The sequence below is a fragment of the Panthera onca genome, chromosome B1 (genome assembly GCF_046562875.1).
Source record: "Panthera onca isolate mPanOnc1 chromosome B1, mPanOnc1 haplotype 2, whole genome shotgun sequence".
In the NCBI taxonomy this organism is placed as follows: domain Eukaryota; kingdom Metazoa; phylum Chordata; class Mammalia; order Carnivora; family Felidae; genus Panthera; species Panthera onca.
The window spans coordinates 41,091,880-41,115,161 of NC_138342.1; the positions used below are offsets into that span (position 1 = coordinate 41,091,880).

The 23,282-nt window shown below is 44.0% G+C and overlaps 1 protein-coding gene across 9 annotated transcripts; it reads right to left on the bottom strand.

The window, feature by feature from the left end:
• Nucleotides 1–3,773: 3,773 nt before the first annotated feature.
• Nucleotides 3,774–23,277, bottom strand: OCIAD2 (OCIA domain containing 2). 9 transcript variants are annotated; one of them, XM_060655079.3, is made up of 9 exons: nt 23,068–23,172; nt 20,589–20,716; nt 16,576–16,662; nt 16,187–16,283; nt 14,479–14,532; nt 11,172–11,219; nt 10,471–10,539; nt 9,883–10,000; nt 6,734–8,103 (listed from the first exon to the last, which is right to left on the bottom strand). In XM_060655079.3, the coding sequence occupies exons 2-9, from the start codon at nt 20,652–20,654 to the stop codon at nt 8,022–8,024; spliced, it is 621 nt and encodes a 206-aa protein (XP_060511062.1). In that variant the 5' UTR covers nt 20,655–20,716; nt 23,068–23,172; the 3' UTR covers nt 6,734–8,021. The 9 variants fall into 9 exon arrangements, 5 of the variants coding, with proteins under 5 accessions (XP_060511062.1, XP_060511064.1, XP_060511065.1 ...); XM_060655081.3 differs by lacking the exon at nt 10,471–10,539; XR_013555288.2 differs by lacking the exons at nt 6,734–8,103; nt 10,471–10,539; nt 11,172–11,219 and adding exons at nt 3,774–3,904; nt 22,281–22,476 and having other exon boundaries at nt 14,479–14,920; nt 16,576–20,716; nt 23,068–23,178.
• Between the last annotated feature and the right edge of the window lie 5 nt (nt 23,278–23,282).

Here is a 23,282-nt window from a genome sequence, read left to right on the forward strand (position 1 = left end):
GCTGTGTTTGAAATATTTGCAAACTCCACAGGAATAAAAATTGGTATACTTCGTTATTGACTTAATATTTGTTTCTGGTTTAGGTGAATGGAAAATGAGATTACGGTCTCTAAATTCTGCTTTCTCATTGCAGTTCTACCAGAAACACAATGTTCAATTAGCTGTTGTAAGTCCCCAAACTCAGTGGCTTTAAAATGTCATTTATTATCTCCATTTTCTCTGTGAGTCCAGAATTCAGGAAGGTTTCGGCGGAGTGATTTGGCTGTGTCTCAGATGCCGCGTGGCATCTCTCCTTTCGTCTGGGTTCAGGACCTGGTCACATCCCGTGGGTGGGTTTGTGGACGTCTCACAACATGGTGTTTTCGGGACAGACTGACCTTTTAAAGCTCTGATGTGAATGGTGCAGCAAGAATGTCAGCAGCTGCCTTGCCTTTTATTTCTGCTTTGGCCTCAGGCCTGTAGCATCATTTCTTCACAAGCCTTCCTATCAAAGGGCAGGAATATAAGACTCCCACTTAGTCACATTTTTAAAAGAACAGTGGGGTGGAAGGTGTTGCAACTCTTCACCCTTTGGCCACAGCAATTGACATCCCTCTCGTGCAAAATAAACTACTTTCCCAGGACCTCCAGTTCACATCCATTATAACAGCTCAGAGTCTGGGAGCGCATCTCATCAGGTCCAGTTGTGGAAGAGGCACTAAGGTGAGTGTCTGAAGTACCCTTTCTCAGTCTTCAGACCTGTGAACTGAAGAGAAGCCACCCGCCCCGTTCATCCCAAATAGCCGTTGGGTATCACGTCACCACACCTACTCAGAAGGGGGAAGTGAGAGGCTCAATGCCAGTCACTTGTCCATGGCGATTCCCACAAGTCCAGCAGGCTCACGATGCCAGTTCTTTGTTAGGGCTTAGGTGTTCCCACCCAGGGGTTCAGCGTAGCTCTCAGTCCTGCCTTTCCCTGCGATGTAGTTCACGTTGGCAGCAGAGTAATTTTTTCAGCCTTCCTCCCCATAGAAATCCAGCATTCCAAGACCTCTATATATCCCTGTCCAAACTGATAGTTTTTTAAATCTGTGCAGTTCTGAAGTATCCGTTTATGATCCATTCCATTACACAAAAGCCATCCATAAGTCTGTTGGAGACTGTCCTTTTTCTATGCTGGGCGGCTCCCTGCGATTAGAAACCTTGGACAGGGTCTACAGGTTGTGCCTGTAAGACTTCTAAAGGGCCATTTGTGTGTCTGCAATGTCCTATGAAGCACGGTCATGTGGTGTTGAACAAAACCTTTTGTCCCACTCTGGATTTGGTCTTTGCCTGGAAGCCATTTCTCAGTATGAGAAACTTGTAGGCTTAAGAGACTTAATGAACCTTTATATTTTCTACAAATCACATTTGGAAGTGGAATATATTCTTCATTATTATTTTTTAATGTTTATAAACAGGGCGAGAGAGGGGGAGACACAGAATCCAAAGCAGGCTCCAGGCTCCGAGTTGTCAGTACGGAGCCCAAAGCACGGCTCAAACTCACGAACTGCGAGATCATGACCTGAGCCCAAGTTGGACACTTAACCGACTGAACCACCCAGGCGCCCCTGGAATAAATTGTTCTTTATATTAATTACATCTCTTCTCTCATTTTAGACAGCTAGAAGAAGCCAAGTGTCACCCTCAACATTGCCCAGAAGTCTCAGATCGTTTTAGGTACATTTTCAATTTTCCGCGTCGCCACGGGTAAGAGTTTTGCTAAACTCTGTGACTCATACTCAAAATCTCTTCCAGCTTCCAATAATGTTTCCCTCTCCTGTGATCCTTGACAGTCACCTTGAGAGCTCTTTAGGCTTCTGTGAGGACCCTCATCCAGGTTTTTTAGTTTTCACTAACCATGTCCCCAAAGTCCTGTCAGTACATGGTCTGCCTCTTGTCCCCCAGACCAATGTCACGTTTTAGGTTTGTGTTATGGCAGCACCCCACTTACAGCTACCAAGTTTCTGTATTAGAGTTTGATAGAAAAGCCGAATTGCTCTGATACAGAGTAAGGGGGTTATTATAACGACTGGGTCTTTGGCAATTGTGGAGCTGGAGATCAGTGTGCAGCCTTGTGCCTCTCTATCTAGTGTCGGGCCTGTCCTTAAGACAGAGACACAAGTAGAGGGGTACCTGGGTGGCTCAGTCGGTTGAGCGTCCAACTTCGGCTCAGGTCACGATCTCACAGTCCGTGAGTTCAAGCCCCGCGTCAGGCTCTGCTGACAGCTCGGAGCCTGGAGCCTGCTTCGGATTCTGTGTCTCCCTCTCTCTCTGCCCCTCCCCGGCTCATGCGCTGTCTCTCTGTCAAAAATAAATAAACGTTAAAAAAAAGTTAAAAAGAAAAAAAAGACGCAAATAGAAACACACAGACAGGGCTTATAAGGCTTAAGTCTGGAACTGGCACACCTTCATTTCTGCCCCACATTCTGCCTAAAGCAAGTCATGTGGACAAAACCTAAGGTCAAGAGCTAGGTACTGTGCCCCACTCACAGTGGGAAGAAATGGAAAATTCCATGTCCGAAGGCAAGGATGTAAGGAGAGTGAAGAATTAGGCTGGTAATACAATCTACGAGGGCAGCAAAGGTAACTTGCTGCCCCGAATTCCATTGGGCCTTTCATTCGTATCTGTCTCATACAGACACTACCCCACATTGTATTACAGCTGTTTATTTATATATCTTTTCTCTACTTCTTGTGTATGAAAATACCCCCCTTTCTTCTGGCACATTGCCTTGCATATTGTAGGTACTGAAAAATTATTGTCGAATTAATGAAGGAAGCCACTTCTGGGCTTCCAAATCATCAGGCCTGTGGTAACAGCCCTGATTTTCAAAACCAGGGAGGTATTAAGGGAAGTTCCTTTTTGATATTTGTTTCCCCACCGTTATTAATTCCTCCCTCCCATCCTTCCCCTTTTGTCACCTTCCCTTCCTAGCCTCATTCCTGTCCCACCATATCTAGAGATGTCTCTTCTCTCTAATAAACCAAACTACTCTTCAAGGTTGTAATACATTCTTCAAGACGATCATTCAGCCAACAAAGATTGAGCACTTACCATGAACACTATACATTAAGAAACCAAAGGGGTTAACTGAATATTTTCCAGGGCAGCTGACACAACACTCACCTGTTGAATTACAAATTTGAAACTCAAAAGGACGGATAATAGCATCATGAAATCAAAAAGAACTAAAGATATCATGCGTTACACTGGAGTTCAGAATGACCAGCTGCCTAAGCGTAAAATGGGGAGACTTGACTTAAAGGTAGGTCATGTGAAAAGCTTAGCAGAGGCCAAAAAAGTGTGACACGTACTTTTGGACTCCAATTAAAAGTCGTGGTAGTCGTAGTAATAGCTGACATCCCTTGGTGGTTACTCTGAGCCGTGCACTATTTATTGGAAGCATTTTGTAAGTATTAACTCATTTAAGGGGTATGTGTCTGGCTCGGTGGGTAGAGGATGCCACTCTTGATCTTGGGGTCGTGAGTTCAAGCCCCACATTGGGCATAGAGATTACTTGAAAAAAATAATAAGTAGTAGCTCGTTTAATCCTCATGAACAACCTGTCAGGACAGTCTAAAATGTTTCCATTTTACAGATGAGAAATGGAGGCACAGAGCTGACTCAGTCAGCGGCGGAGCCTGGATATGAGCACGGAGCGTCATGCAGGGTAGGGTCACTCTTGTCCGTGCACGTGCCTGAAATGAAAACTCCATGATTGCAGTCTTTTCTGAACCGGTCAATCCATGTCTGGGGTCTTGGTGTAAGAAAGGACAACACGTACCAAAGGTGTCCCAAGACCAGGATGTGACAGGGCTGGAAACCCACTCCAATGGTTGAAGAAACTGAGAGGAACATGTGTTCCAGTGTTTAAAGGCCACTCTGGAGGCGCCTGGGTGGCTCAGTCGGTTAGGCGGCCGACTTCGGCTCAGGTCATGATCTCGAGGTCTGTGAGTTCGAGCCCTACGTCGGCCTCTGTGCTGACAGCTCAGAGCCTGGAGCCTGTTTCAGATTCTGTGTCTACCTCTCTCTGACCCTCCCCCGTTCATGCTCTGTCTCTGTCTCAAAAATAAACGTTAAAAAAAAAAAAAAAATTAAAAAAAAAAATAAATAAAGGCCACTCTGGGAAAGAAGAATAAGAATCCTATTTTGTAGCCACAGAGACATTACGGGTGTAGGCTGACAAACATAAACGAAGTCCCTATATCTGACCAAGAACTCGGGTTGGGGCTGGAGACTCAGACATCAGTAAAAGAAGACATACTTCTCATCCTGGAAGAGCTTCGTCTAGGGGAGAGGGAGGCGAACCTGGGCTCCCATAAGGCCTTTCCGAACACTTTTGCACAGCTGGGAGGTATAAAGCGTAGCACCGTAGATCAGCAGGTGTCCTTCCCCAAGAAGTACATATGTGTGTCCTGGAATCTCACCTGCCCAGAGAGTGGAGGGGATTCTCACAGCGGTGGGTGTTTGGACTGGATTTCACGCCGCAAACTAGCAAAAATAGAAACTCCTGGGGCACTTGGGTGGCTCAGTCAGTTTAAGCGTCTGACTTCGACTCAGGTCATGAACTCACGTTTTGTGAGTTCGAGCCGCGTGCATCAGGCTCTGTGCTGACAGCCTGGAGCCTGGAACCTGCTTCAGATTCTCTGGGTCCCTCTCTCTCTGCCCTTCCCCTGCTCTCACTCTGTCTCTCTCTCTCAAGAATAAGTAAAGATTTTTAAAAATTTTTTTCAATGTTTTATTTATTCTTGAGAGAGAGAGAGACAGAGCATGAGCCGGGGAGGAGCAGAGCGAGAGAGGGACACAGAATTCGAAGCAGGCTCCAGGCTCTGAGCCATCAGCACAGAGCCCGATGCGGGGCTTGAACTCACAGACCATGAGATCATGACCTGAGCTGAAGTCGGATGCTCAACCGGCTGAGCCACCCAGGCACCCCAAAAAATTTAAAAAAAAAGAATACAAGCTCCAGAAAGACAGAATTCTGTCAGTTGTGTTCACTGTTGCATTTCCAGGATCTAGGACTGTGCCTAGGCACAGACTGGGTGCTCAGTAATTGAATATATGAAAGAATGAACATATAAAAACCAGAATCCTCACATAAAAACCTGTGTTATTTGTTTTGAAAAGCTGGAAGATGTGGCAACAGTGGGCCCACATATTTGTGTGTGTTGTGGAAAAAGACTGGGTTTAACATGCCACTACACTAGTTCAGCTTCACTCGATTATCTGGTCCTGGACTTTGCTGCCTCTGGGTTAATCACTGAAATCTCTGCAAACTTTTGTTTTGTTTTGTCTTTTGAGAGAGTGAGAGAGAGAGAGGGAGGGAGCAGGGAAGGGGTTGAGGGAGAGGGACAGAGAATCTTGAGGCAGGGCTCGATCTCATGACCATGAGATCATGATCTGAGCCGAAATCAAGAGTCAGGCGCTCAACCCACTGAGTCACGCAGGTGCCCCTGTGCAAACCTCAAATGTCTGTGAAATCAAATTCTATAGTTGAGCTCTAACGTGGAAAAGTTTTGTTGATTACCAGATTGCATTAGTTGAACAAGAAAATGATCTGTATGACCTTTTCATTGCTTAATCAAGTCATTCAAGATAACTGTTATTACTTTCATGACATTAACAGACAATAGATAAGTCATTTATTCTGACAGCAAGGGAAGAGAATATCTTTGCTTAAGTGAGACATATTTTTTTAATGTTTATTTTTGAGAGAGAGAGAGTGTGCATGTGCACGCACACGCTCACATGAACAGGTGAGGGGCAAAGAGTGACAGTGAGAGAGAGAGAAGATCCAAGGTGGGCTCAGCACTGACAGCAGAGAGCAGATGCAGGGCTCAAACTCATGAACCGTGAAGTCATTACCTGAGCCAAAGTCACATGCTTAACTGAGCCCCTTAAGTGAGAATTTTTAAAATATATAAGCATTATATACAGTACATCTTTTTTGTCTGTTTTTATCATGAAGGCAATGCTTTCATAAGCTTATGACCAGCTTGGTGACGAGTGTGGGTAATCTCTAAATGCTGCAAGACAAATGCTACTCTTTTGACACATCTTCCTGCAAGAAACATTCTCCCCACGATCCATGCTTCCTAATATACGCAATAGAGAAAGCAGCAAAATATTTGAGATTTCTTGGATGACCTTCCAGTTTTTTCTTTATTGATTTCCTTTCACCCCATGAAAGGAAAGATCACTGTGATGAACTGTTTCAATGAATAACTTACCTGCTTAGGAAAAGCAGAGAGCCCAAACAATAAATCCAATTTGACTCAGGAGAAAATTTGAAGACGTCAGCTATAAAAACAATGGGGCTTTTCAACAATAGATTCAACTTTTCCCAGTACCCCAAGACTGATTTCAACACTGACTTGCTGTGCTTGGCAATCTGAAGATGTTCTGATCCCTGGGAAATCATTTTCTGGCTTGTAGGAAATAAATGTGCCTAATTCTGAATTGTTGCCAATCACCCAGAGAACAGAGTCACCACTAGTTCGTTGCCAGAGTCAGGAGTTCAACTGCATCCACGAAGCTAGGATTGTTGGCTTCTGATTTACAGAAATAGAACTTTATGAACTGAAAGACCAGGATACATACTATGAAGGAGATGAAGTCAAAACCACACCATTTCAGGTACGCCTGGGTGGTTCAGTCGGGTAAGCGTCCAATTGTTGATTTCAGCTCAGGTCATGATCTCAAGCTTCGTGAGATCAAGTCCCACGTCAGCCTCTGTGCTAACTGATTCTCTGTCTCTCTCACTCTCTCTGCCCCTCCCAACACTTGTACTCTGTCTCTCTCTCAAAAATAAATGAACTTAAAAAAAAACAAAACCCTCCATGTCATACACTTAAGGTTCATGTAAAAAGAAAATTTCCCAAATATTTTTGATATTTAAAATGAGATATTTCAGATCAATTATTAACTTCTGATGAGATTTTCCTTTTTATACATGGTTTCAAGATGTATTAATACAAACAGGTACACATATGCACAAGTGTGCACGCACACACACACAAACCAGTAAATAAATGGCGACACATACATAAAGCATTTTCCTGAGAAAATGCGAAGATGCAAATTAAATGTTTATGAAGGTCTCAGACAACTTGCCATAAAATGCAAGGTCTCCAGTGGAAGAGGTTAGCTGGCTGGTTGGTTGGTTGGTTTTTTCATGCAGAAAACCTGGTAGGAGAATAGGAATCCAACTCCTGGGGTTGGATTGGCTGCTTCTGAGCTCCTTATAGCCCCAAAAGTTTGTCATTCCGTGAATTAATTCTTCAAGTGATCGTTCCCATAAACAAATTGTTCCTTGGGAGAAGGAGGGGCAGTTTGGAAAGTCAAGTTTAAGAACCCAGTTCTTTAGTGCTGACCATGAGCATGCTAAACAAGTAACCTAAAGATGATGGGTTCTTCCAAAACTTCACCACACCAATGAGGCACAAAGTCATCTATGTCACTGAAAGGGCAGTGGGTTCAAATTCTGACTCTTTCAAGGGAAATATTTTTTATCAACTTAAACATCTTGGTTCCTATATTTTAGAAAGCACTTCTCAAACCTATAAGACACAGTCTTTCTTGTCCCGTGTTTCTACCTCTATACACATTGGTTTTCTTTGGGGCATGGCTTCCCAAGTTCCTGAATATTCACTCCCATCCTGTATCCGCGATCTTAAAACCCTGGACAAAAGCAGAGTGAAAGAATGGATGGCCCAAATCAGCGAAGACTTGAAGCGCTTTTACTCAGCTGTAAGCAAGTTAAGGAATGCAATGTAATTTCTTTTTTGGTATGTGAATGCCCCCGACAAGTTCTCAAATCGCAGACAAACATATACTGCTCACTTCAATTGAGGATCTTCCCCAGAAAGCATGTCAAAAAGAGAGAAGCACAATGTTTCTGTTCCACTATACATATGTTATTTTAAAGTACACTTGAAATTCTAAATGTGTACAAATTCAGAGAGAGGTTTAAGGAACTTCCAAAGCCATAGAGACAAGTTTAAGAAGCTGAAGGCTGAGAGCTTCCCTTCTCGTGTAATCCGTGCTTGATTTTGCACTCCTCACAGGTAAGCAGGCAGTGCCTAGAATGGAAGCAAAAACAGAAGTCTGTGCTTTGTCACTGGTTGGTCTATCTAGTCTTAACACAGCGTGACTGAGAGGCGTCTTCTATGTGGAAGTTCACTAGCCTAATTTTTTTTTTTTTTTTAAATTTATTTTGAGAGAGAGAGTGTGTGCGTGCAAAAGTGGGGCAGAGAGGGAGAGTCTTAAGCAGGTTCCATGCTCAGCATGGAGCCTGACATGGGGCTCGATCCTATGACCCTGGGATCATGACTTGAGCCAAAAAAGAGTTGGATGCTTAACTGACTGAGCCACCCAGGTGCCCCTCACAAGTTCTAATATTTAAAGGAAAAACAGGAGTTGTTTCTTGGTTTGAGACCCCCCCCCCAAATGTCATCCCCCCACAAAGGTCAATAATGATCTTCACGTCTGATGTTGTTTTCACAGGTTTCATGCTGCCTTTCAAATAGAACCCACTGTGACAAGTGAAGGTCTTGAAAGAAATGTGTTCCTAACACCAAACCTATCAATACTATCATAGAAATAAGTACTATTTACTGGGCCCTCACTGTCATAAATAATCACTCCTATTCCTTGTAACATGCCACGAAAACAATTCTGATCACCATTTTCTACAGAGGAGGAAACTGAAAATCAGAGAGGGTAAGACACTTGTCCAAGGTTACACAGCTTTGTAAGCGGTAGAACTGGTTTTCACCTGGGTACTCTAACCACTGGGGTAATGTCCTTAACTCCAGAGTCCCGAGGCTGACACCTCTGAATGAGAATCGCAATACATGCCAACCTAGAAGGGTTCTGAGAAGTCCCGCCGTAAAGAAACCTGTTCAAATCCGGTGTGACCCCGTGATCGTAGAAGCCATGTCTGCTGATGAAGGTATTCGTTAGAGACCTGCACGATGTCTCGAACACAGTAAGTGCTCAATGTTGAGCAAATGAAACAGGTAATTATTATTGAATAGCAACAGCTCAAAAATTGAGAGTTAAAGAGGTTTTTTTCAACATAGAGATGTTTTAAAAATTGTCTAATATTGTCAGTGGTGAAAAGGCCTTATTTAACTTTTTATAATTATCTTCATTACAATCCCTCAGTCAAAGGGGTGTCTGGGTGGCTCAGTCGGTTAAACATCTGACTCTTGATTTTGCCTCAGGTCATGATCTCCTGGTTGTTGAGTTTGAGCCCCACAGTCGTGGGATCAAGCCCCGCGTTGGGTTCCATGCTAAGCATGGAGCCTGCTTGAGATTCTCTCTTTCTCTCTCTCTGCCCCTCTCCACAGCTTGAGTGCATGCGTGCTTGCTCTCTTTTATTTTCTCCAATAAAAATAATAAATAAATGAATAAATAAAAACAGTCCCTCAGCCAAAAAGATTACAAACCTGTTGCAATGACATGGATGGACCTAGAGAGTATTATGCTAAGTGAAATAAGTCAGAAAGACAAATGCCATATGATTTCATTCATATGTGGAATTTTAGAAACAAAACAAGTGAGCAAATGGGAACAAATTAAGAGAAAGAGAGAGAGAGAGAGAGAGAGAGACAAATTAAGAAACAGCCTCTTAACTATAGAGAACAGTCTGATGGTTACCAGGGGGGAGCTGGGTGGGGGGGCTGGGGGAAGCAGGTGAAGGGGATTAAGAGTACACTTGACATGATGAGCACTGGCTAATACATGGAGCTGTTGAATCACTGTATTGTACCCCTGAAACTAATATAACACTGTGCATTAATTATGCTGGAATTAAAATTTAAGAACTTAATAAAAATTTTTAAATAGTTACAAACCTGTTATGCCCTGGACCAAAACCAGCCCCACGGAGCTGATCTTCGACGGAATGGAATTTACTCTGGCACACTCGTATGTATGATGCCTTTCCAAGGGCAAATCCCAAGATACCCGCAACTGTAAAAGCAGGTGAGGAAAGATAATTTAAAAGCTCAGCATCGCCTCTATTAATTATCTTCTAGAACTTTCTACATAACAGTAGTAATTCTTACATGAAAAGTACCGTGGTAAATCAACGAACAAAACCTCTGAGAATGAGTCTCCCTGTTAAAGAGCAGGATTGGGAAATGGAGGCTTTCTGAGCTCCTCAGTTTTGAGCTGGTGGTGGAAGGGCCAGGATAGAGCCAGCAAAGGAGGCAGGCAGCCAGTGGGAGGCCCAGGTGGCAAACAAATGCCTGAGGCCCCAGGGCAGGGAGGGGTGGGCTTTGGGTGGTGGCCATAGGTGGATTCCAAATCATGGGGCACGGGGGCACGAAAGGCCCTTAATTCCCTTGATGGGTTACAGAAGGGGCAGCGGCACTCCATCTTGCCTACAGGGAAGAGAGCTCACGAGGCAGAGGGGATCTCCTATGGGAGAAATGTCCAACCTGCTCTTCTTGCTGGGAATGAGGTTTCAGACCCTGAACTGCAACACGTCCTCTTTGTACATAACGGGTCTGTGTATGAGTGGAAGAAGATGAAACCCCAAGTTTGTGGGAAACGTATTACTAGAAAGTCTCTGATTTTTAAAAATTATTCATTTGGTAGGTCCATTATAGAAAATATCCTGGGGGTGCCTGGGTGGCTCAGTCATGATCTCGTGGTTTGCGAGTTTGACAGCCCAGAGCCTGGAGCCCGCTTGGGATTTGTGTCTCCCTCTCTCTCTGCCCCTCCCCCACTCATGCTCCGTTTCTCTCTCTCAAAAATAAATAAACATTAAAAAATTAAAAAAAAAAAGAAAATATTTAGAAAAAACCCAGCTAACTAGCCAAAAGAAGAGAATGACAGGCCCTAATGGCTCTATCATCCAGAGGCTATGCTTGGTCTCCTCTTGTATGTTGTGCCCATGCCTCTGAGTCCAGGCTTTAACGAGGCCTAAGGTGGAGTCCCTACTGCTCAGTCTTATATCAGAAAGTGTTGAATGAACTAAGAACTTCAAAGCGACAAGAAACAGACTGATTTTTCAGAGAGTCAACGCAGGCAGTTTGTTAACCTGACATTCATATCTCCAGTTGCTATAAACATCTTGTTTAAAAAAAAAAAAAAAAGAATCTTTTCAGGGTTTGTTTTTTTAACTTCTATAACTTACGTGCAACTTTGGGCAATGATCCAAATCTTGGATTAGATGCTAAATAACCTAAGAAGTAATATATAAATACGTTATTATTACATTTTATACCTTATTTAAATTTACCATTAAAGTAAATCTTGATATACACAGATTCTTAAAGAGATGATTTGTTAAAAGTTTTAAGTCAATTCTTAATTGAACTTAACTCTCAACCATTTTTAGCAAGTAGCAAAGTATTAGTAGCTTTAATGTACAGAAAAAGAACATGAAACAGACCATTTAAGACTAATTTAAATATATTAAGGGGGGGCACCTGGCTGGCACAATCCGTAGAGAATGTAACTCTAGATCTTGGCGTTCTACGTTCAACCCCCACATGGGGTGTAGAGATTACTTAATAAAATTAAAAAAAAAATGGTATCAACGCAAAGAGGGGGCTAACAATCTAGTTCCAAGCAATTAGGCATAGTCCCCTCCCCTTTTTAAGTAACTCAACACAAAGTCTCAGTTTAGAGATTCACAGTATATATATCATAATTTTAAAATGAAAACAATAAAACCTGTGGAAGGCAGAGTAATGGTCTCCTAAAGATGTCCACATCCCAATCCCTGGAAACTATGAAGAAAATGGGATTAAGGTTGCTAACCAAGTAATTTTAAAATAGGAAGATCATCCTGGATTATCTGGGTGGACCCAATGTAATCAAGATGCAATCATCTTGAGGGCCACCTGGGTGGCTCAGTCAGTTAAGTGCTGACTTTGGCTCAGGTCATGATCTCGTGGTTTGTGAGTTCGAGCCCCACATTGGGTTCTGTGCTGACAGCTCAGAGCCTGGGGCCTGCTTCAGATTCTGTGTCTCCCTCTTTCCCTGCCCCTCCCCTGCTTATGCTCTGTCTCTCACAAATGAAATAAACATTAAAAACATTAAAAAAAAAAAGATGTAATCATCTTGACTATGGAAGAGAGATTCAGAGACATATCATGGCAGTATGAGAAGATCTTGCCTCAGTGTTGCTGGCTTCACAGACAGAGGAAGGGGCCATGAGCCAGAGAATGTAGGTGGTCTCTAGAAGCTGGAAAGGGAAAGGAAGCCCCATATCCCCCCTCACTCCCCCCCCCCCAAGGAATGCAGCATTGCCAACACTTTGATTTCAGCCCAGTGAGACCCATTTTAGACTTTTGACCTCTGAAACCCTGAGATAAGCAATTTGTATTGTTTTAAGCTACCATATTTGTGGTAATTTATTATAGCAGCATGGAAAACTAATATACAAACCTGGAAAGGTATATCTGTACACATGCAGAAAACTGTAGATTTTAAGCAGTTTAATATTTATAAAACATTAACCCCTATAGATGTCATGGCCATATTTTTTTGTTGTCAGAAGTGGTCTGATGAAGGCTTGTTACTGATTGATGAATATATTTCTATAAAAAGGCTACCTTGAAGTTATAAAAATGAAATTATATTTAACAAATCACCTTTAAAGAATAATATTGAGTGAAATGGGATTCTCCTGGATATGTGACATATGTGGTCTCTGACACCCCAAAAGGAACTAGAACATTTTCCCTCATGTTTGCTGGGTACAAATATTCTTTTAAAAATCCTGGTAATTGGGGCACCTGAGCGGCTCAGTCGATTAGGCGTCCAACTTGATCTCAGCTTAGGTCTTGATCTCAGGTTTATGAGTTCAAGCCCGCATTGCACTCTGTGCTGGGCATGGAGCCTACTTTAAAAAAAAAAAAAAAAATCCTGGTAATCAGCAGTGTTTAGTATAGTGGTCTTCAACAGGGTCAGGTACCTTCTTGTTATCTGGGGACCAAGTAATGTCTATGGAGGCTCTGGTGAGATGGAGAGAGAAGAACGAAGAGAGCAAGAAAGGGAGAACAGACAGGAAAAGTGGAAACCTCTAAGAGACAGGAAGAGGTTATGTGGGGAGGTGCTGGGCGGCTGCTAGTTCTCTAGATCTGTTGCTCAGATTAGACAGGGTCCCTTCCTTAGGCAGATGTAGCCTCTTGCATGCAGCCTCTTGTCATGAGGAATGGCGTGATGGACAGAGTTCGGGTGGATTTCAGTGTGACTTACCTCCTTGGAGCACAGCTGGGCGGGAAACAATCTGTCTAACCATACCTGGAGCCCCTGGGAGACACAGGGACTCTGGCACAGAGAAAGTCGCTGCCTCAGTATCCTGTGGCTGCTGTAACAACTCACCACAAACTCAGTGGTTTAAAGCAACACAAATTTGTTACCTTATAGTTCTGGAGCTCAGAGGCTCAAAATGGGTCTCACTGGGTGACAGACCATTTGGGCAGCTACACCAAAATATGGCAGACTGGGTGGCTTAGCAACAAAAGAAATTTATTTCTCACAGTTCTGGAGGCTGAAGTCCAAGATCAGGTGCCAGCATGGTTGGGTGAGGGCCCTCTTCGGGGTTGCAGACTTCCTGTTGCATCATTATGTGATGAAAGGGGCTGGGGAGCTCTGTGGGATCTCTTTTACAAGGGCACTAATCCCTTCACGATGGCTCCACCCCTGCCCAAGGCCCCCTTCCTCATACCATCACACTGGGCCTTAGGAGTTCAACAAGTGAATTTGGGGAGACACATATATTCAGACCACAGCACTGGGCTAAAATCAAGATAGTAGTAGGGCCGCATTCCTTTCTGGAAGTTCTAGAGTTTCTCTCGTTTCCAGCTTCCAGAGGCCAGCCACATCCCAGACTCCTGGGCCCCTCCTCCGTCTTCATAGCCAACAGTGTGGAACTGAGCCTTTCTGGTGCTGCCATCCCCCTGGTTCCGTCTTCTCATCCACCCTTGCATTTTTAATGACCCTTTGATTACACTGGGCCCATCTAGATAATCCAGAAAAATCTATTTAAAAAAATTTTTTAATGTTTATTTATTTTTGAGAGAGAGAGAGGGAGACACAGAATATGAAGCAGATTCCAGGTCTGAGCTGTCAGCACAGAGTCCGACGCAGGGCTCAAACCAACAAACCATGAGATCATGACCTGAGCCGAAGTCGGATGCTTAACGCACTGAGCCACCCAGGCGCCCCAATAATCTCTCTATTTTAAGGTCAGCTGATGAACAGCTTTAATTCGTCTGCAATTTTAATTTCCCTTTGCCACGCAACAATATAGCCACTCCTTCTGGAGATTAGGACATCTTCGGGAGAGGGGGTGCTTAGGCTGAAAATAAGCAAAAACCTGCATACATAAATCTTCCACCAAAAAACAAATGCCAAGTGCCAAAAAGCTGCCAGGAGCATCACTGAAACCTGGGCTCTCAAGTCGAACAATAACTGATTCTGAATCTTACCGTGGTGGACTAGTCCTTGGGTGGCGAGCATGCTCACAAGAGAAAAAGGCAGAGCTGCAAAAGAAAGATCCAGTTCAATATCACTAGTTTAAAACGTGGCACCTCACCCAGAAGTCAGGGGAAATTAGCCTGTGTTTTCTTCTCTTATCTACCTTGGCAACGAGGTGTTAGTCATTTGTTATTTTACTTATTCAACAAGTATTTATTAAGCACCGCATGAAGAATTTTCTTGAGATCTGTCCCAGTCACTCAGCCGGGAGGCACAGCATTACCATGACAAAACCTAGCCCCGTGCCACTCCAGCTCTGACACCCGCTTTTAGGGACCGCCCACCACGCACCAGATGCTGAGCGCCACAGACGACAAAGGTATCTTAGTGAGAGTGCACACTTAGCCGTTGAATCTGGGAGTCGCCTTTAGCTGTCTCTTGAAAATTTCAATCCTACAGAAAAGTTAAAAAACAATACACTAAACTCTGGCATACCTGATCTAGGACCGTTCCCAGCTTGTCTCAGAGGATATTTTGGATATGTCACAATTTGGATATGTCTATTTTCTGAAGATTATGAGATTATCACATTCATGTTAAACATGGGCGGTGCTGAGCTATGATTTTTAAAACAGGCAAGTTAGTTTGGCAAAGGCAGTATCTAGTTCTATCAAAACGCAACACTTCTTCCAAGAGCAGAGAGCACTTAACAACATCCAGCTCCTCCCAGCAAGAGAAAAATCAAATAGCAACCAATGTTTCCACTCATATCTACCTGATGGGAGACAAATGGGTCATATTGAAATGTTAATCTACTAGTGCTTACTTAAATTACTTATTCATAGGTTGTAAAAAAAAAAAAAAACAAAACCAAAAAACAAACTCGTGAATTTCTAGGAGCACGATCAAGAATCATAAAATATAATAAATATCAAGTTCTAAAGTGTTGCTTCCAATTCCAAAACAATTGATATTGAACTTGAATGATTTGAGAAATTAAAAAATGTGTATTTCAAAGTATAAATTATCCCAATGCTGCAAAACACTGGGACTAAATCTATGGGCTCTATTATGACATTTTCAAATGACAAATCATGAATTTTTTAAATTGGAAGAGACCTTAATGCACAGCATGAATTCACACCCTCGCCTTATATAAGACAGGCCTAGCAAGAGGAAGTGAATCAGCAGAAAAGGTTATTTCAGAGACATTGTAAGAGAATTATTATTAATGGAATGTTGCCACTTTTTACTCGTATCACAAAAATTTTAATGTTTATTTATTTATTTATTCTTATTCCACAAATATTTACTAGGCAATTTCTATATGTGTAGTGCTGTGCTTGGCTCTGGGATGAAGCAATGAACCTGACATTATTTCCGAACTCAATGAAAGTTAGTCTAGCGAAATGTAGGAGGGTCAAATCTTTCCAGAAATTCTAAATAACACTCTTGGCACACGCCCTTGGTCACACGGAGGAAAGTGTGTATCCCTTCTTGCTAAGTGAGGGAAGGTGTTCCTACATCAGGTATGACCTCTGCACTTAAAAGGGCTTCAATATGGATTTAGAATTGAAACAGCCCCTGATATTTAAAGTTCTTCAGGGAATTATGCAGTCTCTGCTCAAAAGGGACTCATTACCATAATTCTACTGTGATATTTGGGCAGTTTATTGCAGCAAATATGGTGTTAGCAAAGATTAAGAGGGGTTCAATTACCTCTCTTCCAGAAGCTTTCTTCTTGACACTCTCGGATAATCTTTGAAATCTCTCCTCTGTGGATGTGCAGTTTTGATTTTGGACAAAATAATAGACTCTGCAAGGAAAGTTATGTGGTGAGTTGACTGAAATCATTAGAAAAGCATCTGCTGTTTTCTCTAGAGGAGGGCAGGGAGGTCTCTTCACTCAGGTCACACAGCGTGTGTCCTGTGTGGCTGCCAGCAGAGTAATGACCAGTCTCAGCCAGTGCCTTCCAACTGGGAACGCTGGGTGGGTTTAGGCAAGGAAAGCATCCCAGCTGCAGAAGCAGAGTGACTCATGGACTCGCGAGTATGGAGCAGATATCTGGTCACAATGAATCACTGTCGAGGCCACATTTTCTTTCTTACCCCCAGCTTCCGTCCATGCGGCTCATCCTGCCTGCAGTGCTCCTCACTCCCTTTGCCTGCCTGGTGTCCTTGAGACCCAGTTGCCTCCTGGGTGAAGAAGAGATTTCCCCCAAAGCACAATGTTTCCATCTCTGGGATCCCATTCAGGGCAGTGTACTACAAGTTAGCTATTTATAGATCTGCATTCCAACTCATCTGTTTATACTTCTGTATGCATTTTTAGGCTAAGAACTCGCCAACAAACGACTTTTTGTCATCATACTCTATCTTAACAGGTTTCTTTTTTACACATTCATAAGTGGTCTGCACGTAATTTCTGATGGGATGACCAACATGGTTGAAATGATCACTTTTACTAGATCTATTCTTTTTGTTGTGTTGATATGCTATAATCTGGACTAACTCCCATCATATACCACCCTTCCCCTTTTGTGGGTATATATTACTCACTCACTCTTACTTCCATTCTTTATTCTCATATTCTCCTCTATCACTGCCATTCTGGGGGCTTAATGCCGATCATTTGTTGGTATGCATTGCTGCAAAATGTTCAGTTATGGGTGCATGCATCTTTTTTTATGCAAATGGAAGTTTTGTATATTTAATTGTACTTTAAATGTTAAAAAATATTTTTAATGTTTATTATTTATTTTTGAGAGAGACAGAGGGTGTGCAGGGGAGGGGCAGAGAGAGAGAGGGAGACACAGAATCTGAAGCAGGCTCCAGGCTCTGACGTGTCAGCACAGAGCCCGATGCGGGGCTCGAACCCATGAACCGTGGATCGTGACCTGAGCCAAAGTTGGAAGCTTAACCGACTGAGCCACCCAAGCGCCCCTTAAAATGTTTTCAACTCAGCTCTATGCTTTTAAGATCCATCCATGTTGCTTACATATCTAGTTCACTGTTCCAACTGCTGGCTAATTCTCCAGGATGCTTCCTGGAGGATGTTTCCTCACCAGGGCATGTCTCCTTACAGTCCCCTGTGAGAATATTTCTCAGATATACCCTTAGAAGTAAAATACAGGGCATGTGTATTCCCAATTTGACAAAGTCTTGCTAGAGTTCTCTCCCCAATGGCTGCATCGTACTTACCCACACCAGCAGTCTTGAACATTCCTCTATGCCTACAGACCCCACCTAGGGGCCAGTGAAGCTGGACTGTAAGCAGGTTAAAGAACAAAAGCTTGGAATATTTGGCATTATCCAGTTTTCTAAATGTTGACAGTCCAATAGGTATAAATGTTAATATTTTATTCTTATCTGCACTTCTCTGATAACTAATGTGTTTGAGAATCTACATATTCTTCAGCCACAACACCCTTCTCCTCGAATGTTGGGGCAATCCCTCAACTGAACCTGGGCTGTGCTCTTTTGTTATATGGTAGTTCAATGCTTTTTGATTGTGGTAACACACACATAACATAATACTTACCATTTCAACCATTTTAAAGTAGACAATTTACGGCACTGAGTCCATCCACAATGTTGGGCAGCCACAACCACTGTCTAGTTCCAGAACTTTTTCATCACCCCCAAAGGAAATTCCACACTCATTAAGGAGCCTCTCCTCATTTCCCGCTCCCTCCAACCCTTGGCTCCCTGGCGATCACTAATCTGCTTTCTGGCTGTACAAATTTGCCCATTTGGGGTAGTTTTATGTAAGTGGTGTCATACAGTATGTTTCTTTTTGTGGCTCTCTTTTCTCCCTTTGCATGATGTTTTTATCGTTCATCCATGTTCTAGCACGTGTCAATAATTCATTTCGTTTTGTGGCTCAATAACATCCCATTGTATGGATATACCACATTTTGTTTCTCCAGTCATCTACTGATAGATATTTGGGTCATTTCTACCTTTCGGCTGTTGTGAATAGAGCTGCTACGAACTGTTTGAACACCTGTTTTCAATTCTTCTGACCCACACAGTAATTCTATGTTTAACTTACTGAGAAGCTGCCAAACTGTTTTCCCACCAACAAAGTATGAGAGTCCCCACCTTTCCACATCCTTGCCAACACTTCTCATTTTCTCTTTTGTTTGTTCTTTTCAAATTAGCACGTTAAAATTCTCAATATGAATTATTTCATTAATTTAAGCTAAATAAGCTAAACTGTTTCTGTTTTAAATTATGGTCATGCTAGTGATTGTGAACGGTACCTCATTGTGGTTTTGATTTGCATTTCCCTAATGACCAATGACATTGGTCATCTAGTCATTTGCTTGTTGGCCATTCACATATATTCCTTGGAGAAATACCTATTTAAGTCCTTCGCCCATTTTTCTAATTGGGCTGTTTTTCTCTTTGATGTTGAGCTGTAAAAGCTCTTTGTATATTGTGGATAATAGACCCTTGCCAAATATGCATTTGAAAATAATTTTTTCCATCCTCTGGGTGGTTCATTCGTTTTTAAAAAAATTTTTTTTAATGTTTATTTTTGAGAGACAGAGAAAGAGACATAGCGTGAGCGGAGGGTAGGCAGAGAGAGAGGGAGACACAGAATCCGAAGCAGGCTCCAGGCTCTGAGCTGTCAGCACAGAGCCCGACGTGGGGCTTGAACTCACGGACCGTGAGATCATGACCTGAGCCAAAGTCGGAGGCTTAACTAACTGAGCCACCCAGGTGCCCTTCATTCATTTTTTAAAAACAAATTTTATTTAATTTGCTCCTTACTATATTAGTCACACTTGTATCTCCTTGTTTGTGAATTATTTATGTAGGACCTCTGCCGTTTACCTCTTGGATTTTTCATGTTTTTCTTGAGGTGCAATTCTTTCACTTTTGAGTTTTGCCTTGCTGATTTTGCCAATATTCATTTTTGGACTCTTTGTAGTAGATAACAATGTGGATGATGGTCACCGTTTCTTGAGTACTTTTCCACGGGCCAGGCACTGTGCCAAGCACTTTACATGCATGATGACAGGTGGGAAGACCTCACGGCCCCTATGCCTTCAGAGTTCTATAAACAACTCAAGCAGGTGACCTCTGTCTTCTTTCTCTACCACTCCCCACAGCACAGCACCTGGCTGACGGTGGTCAGGGTGAGTGAGTCACGGGGTGAGAGAGGGAGCTCTTCTCACCCTCCACTTACCTTAGTTCCTCAGCAAGCACTCCTTATCGCAGTGTAAATATCTCCCCTTGGTCCTGCCTATGGGTGCAGCAGGGGTGGGGCACATCTCCCTCCCTCCTTTGTCCCAAACACACACATATATATGCATCCAGACTCAGGGACCCTGACTACCACACTTGCTGTGAGTCCTGCAGTCAAGACCGGTGCTCCCGCACAGTCTCCACAGAGGAGTTCTGGTGACCCTTTCCTGTAGAGCCATAAATGTTTCATGGTTCTCTATTTCACAGAGGCAACTCGGGTGTCTAAATTTTTTTCCTTGTGACTGCGTGTCATTTGTCTGTTAACCTCTCCTAAACTTTGCTCCTTCAACATCACCCCCCTTCATAAACTCATTTTAGCTGGGAAAGTTGATGCTGGAGAACAGGAACTCCATTTTCCCATCACAATACTTTCTCTTTGCTTCATTTACGTGTCCCCGAAACGTATACTATTCCTTCTGAACAATTTGAAATATTGTGCCCGTGTTAACACTAGGGTTCTCAATCTGATCACTAATTTAGTGGTTAAGGAACACCTGTCAGCAGCATAGACCAGTATGATCAGCCCTGGTAATAAAAATGTAAAAGCAGGCATGATGTATCATTCTGTTAGATTCAGTTAAGACTTTTGCTCTGCTAAAGGAAACCTCTTCAGTCCTTGACAGCCTACGTAAGAGTCAGGCTAGATTCTAAACAGGGAAGAATAAAGAAAGGATTTTATAAGTAAAAACTGAAAAGGCTCCTTTTCAAGGAAGCTAGAAAAGTAGTTTCCCACCCCACTCCATTGTCTCTGTGCCCATCCAACAAAGTGCCAGACTGCAAAAAGATGACTGGCCAAGGATGAGGTCTAAGGAAGGTTCTGGATGATGTTCCTCTTCAGTTGGCAGACGTCCAAATTAAAAATATACCTGCTTGCTTGGTGGTGGCAAATGGGGGCCTTTATCTTGATTTCCATGAGTAGACACCGAAGCCATGATGACTTTGTCTCTGCTTCTCTTCTAGTTGAGCGTACTCAGCTTATTCGTTGACACGAAGTCTAAGGAAAATAGAAGGGAGTCACTATGCTGTGGCTGAATGTTTAAATCAACCTTAAAAACACCCTTAGTATCAACTCACCAATTTGGAAAACTTATTTTCATTTTATCATTAGTCTTCATCTCCAGCCACCTGCGAAACTCACATTCTAATGCTTCTTCCCCACCAACGCACACAAATTAACTCACCTAGTGACAGATTAGATTTAGAATGTAGTGAAATGGCACTATGCACAGTGCTACTACTTAGAAATTGTGTCCTAGGGGCGCCTGGGTGGCTCAGTCAGTTAAGCGGCCGACTTCGGCTCAGGTCATGATCTCGCGGTCAGTGAGTTCAAGCCCCGCATCGGGCTCTGTGCTGACAGCTCAGAGCCTGGAGCCTGTTTCAGATTCTGTGTCTCCCTCTCTCTGACCCTCCCCTGTTCATGCTCTGTCTCTCTCTGTCTCAAAAATAAATAAACGTTAAAAAAAAAAAATTTAGAAATTGTGTCCTAAAAAAAGTTTCAATTCATTACAAGGTCACTAGGTACGACAAATATTTATGGAGTGGCTACTATGTGCCAGACCAGGGAATACAAAGATGGATAAGACAAATCAGTGCTGAAGGAGCTCCGGGTCTAAAGGGGAAGAAAGACAAGTCAGCAGTTACACAATAGGCAAAGGGCTCCGTTACAGGTACGTACAGGGTACTAAGGAAGGAGAAAGAAAGGTCTATTCTCTCCAGTCAGTTCCTAAGACACCAAAGGCTAAGATTTTTGAGCTTTCAAGGGGTGGATGGGCTCCAGAGGCAGGAAGACCAGTTTGGAAGGTAATATATTGTCCAGCCAAGGAACTGAAAAGACCTGAACCAAGACCACATGGAAGGACAGAGATGATAAATCTGAGTTTGGAAATGCTGGATATGGGTGCCTGTGGGTGCATACATTGGAACTAGCCAGCAGGAATTAGAATATTTGATAATTTGGGTCTGGAGTTACAGATTAGGCATAGGCTGAAAAGATGAATTTGGGAGGTGCCATCGTAAAGATGATAGGTAAAGCAAGAAACATGAATAAAATGATCTACAAAGAGTATTGGAAGATGTGAGCTTTGAGGCCAAGGGAATACCAACAAGAGAAGAAAAACAAAACAGGCCAAGGAAATGACTGAGAAGGAATAGTTGATACAGAGGGGTAGGAATTTCTAAAGGAGAGAATGAATTATCAGTATCACATGGCTCAGAAAAGTGATTTGGCAATGTTGGGCATAGTCCAGGGGGACCCCACCCCAATCCTCACCCCAACAATGGCCACTACACTCAATAGCCCTGGATTCTATTTCCCTGCAAAGTAAATATCATACACATTTCAGTTTCCTACTAAAATGCCAGGCATATGAGCCAAGGGGACCCTTAGTTGTACCAGGCTTCGCCTCAGATATCTAATGTTATTATAGAGGCAGCATGATGATACCCTACAGTGAAAAGTCTTGAAATCAGAGACCTGAGTTCAGATCCCGACTCTACTCCTCACTAGCCTTGTGTTTTGAGGCAAGTGATTGAATGTGTCTGTGCCTCAGCATTCTCACCTGTTACGTGGGGGTGATGGATACAGCAAGGGGCTTGAGGGGCTATTGCAAGGATGAGGAAGGAAGACGAGGGAGGAGTCCATAAACCCCAGCTCAGGACCCTGCCCACCGCGGGCGGATGAGCAGTAAAGGGCAAGCTGTCAGAGTGGCCCTGGGCACTCTATTTCTTGAGGATCTTCAGGAAGCCTTTGCTGACCTAAGGCCAAATTAGATAGTCTTTGCTTAGGCATTGGGCCGCTGCCTCAAATCCGGAAGCAAGCACACCACATCTCAGCTTTGGGGGTCCCCTCAAACCCAGTGAATCATCAGTCCACATCTGAGCAAACCTCCCGGGAGCGTGCTGCCTTCCAGGTGCAGCTCCCGCCACCGTGCCCGGGGGCTGGTTTGGGGTCCCTCTGCTTCCCCAGTGCTTGGGGTTGCAGGGGTGCTGGCAGCTGGGCAGTGGGAGGGAGGCCCGCAGCAGCACGAGGAGGGGTGCTAGCTCAGACGGACAGCGGAGGGGGTCGCCGCACTTTCTGGCGGCGGGGGAGGGAAGCCGGAAACAGCCCACAGGACTCTGCCTCGATCTACACCCTGAGGCCACCTGCACAACCCCAAGCGTCCTACGTTTGCCCGATGTCGGCCGGAGCCCGAGCCAGGAGAGGAGGGGCTGGAAGGGGCGACTCTAGATGTCCCACCCCTGAGGACCCCGGCGGTAAAGCGGCAGAGGAGCGCCCCCCCACCCCACCCCTTCCCGCTCCTCGCAGTCCCTCCCGCTGTCGCCCGCGGTCACCCAGGGCGGGCTCACCTGCGTAGGTAGGGACCCGTCGCTGGCCGCGCCTGGGGGCCCGCGGAGCCGAGCCCAGACCGCCTCCTTCCGCGGCCGCAGCTGCAGCGGGACTGCTCCCGCCTCCCGGCGCCGTCCCCGCGCCTCGGCCGCCTCCCCGCCGCCGGGCCCCCGCCTCTCCCCCGAGCTGCCCGCGCCGCTCCTTCCTCCTCTCGCTCCGCCCCTCGGCTCGCACG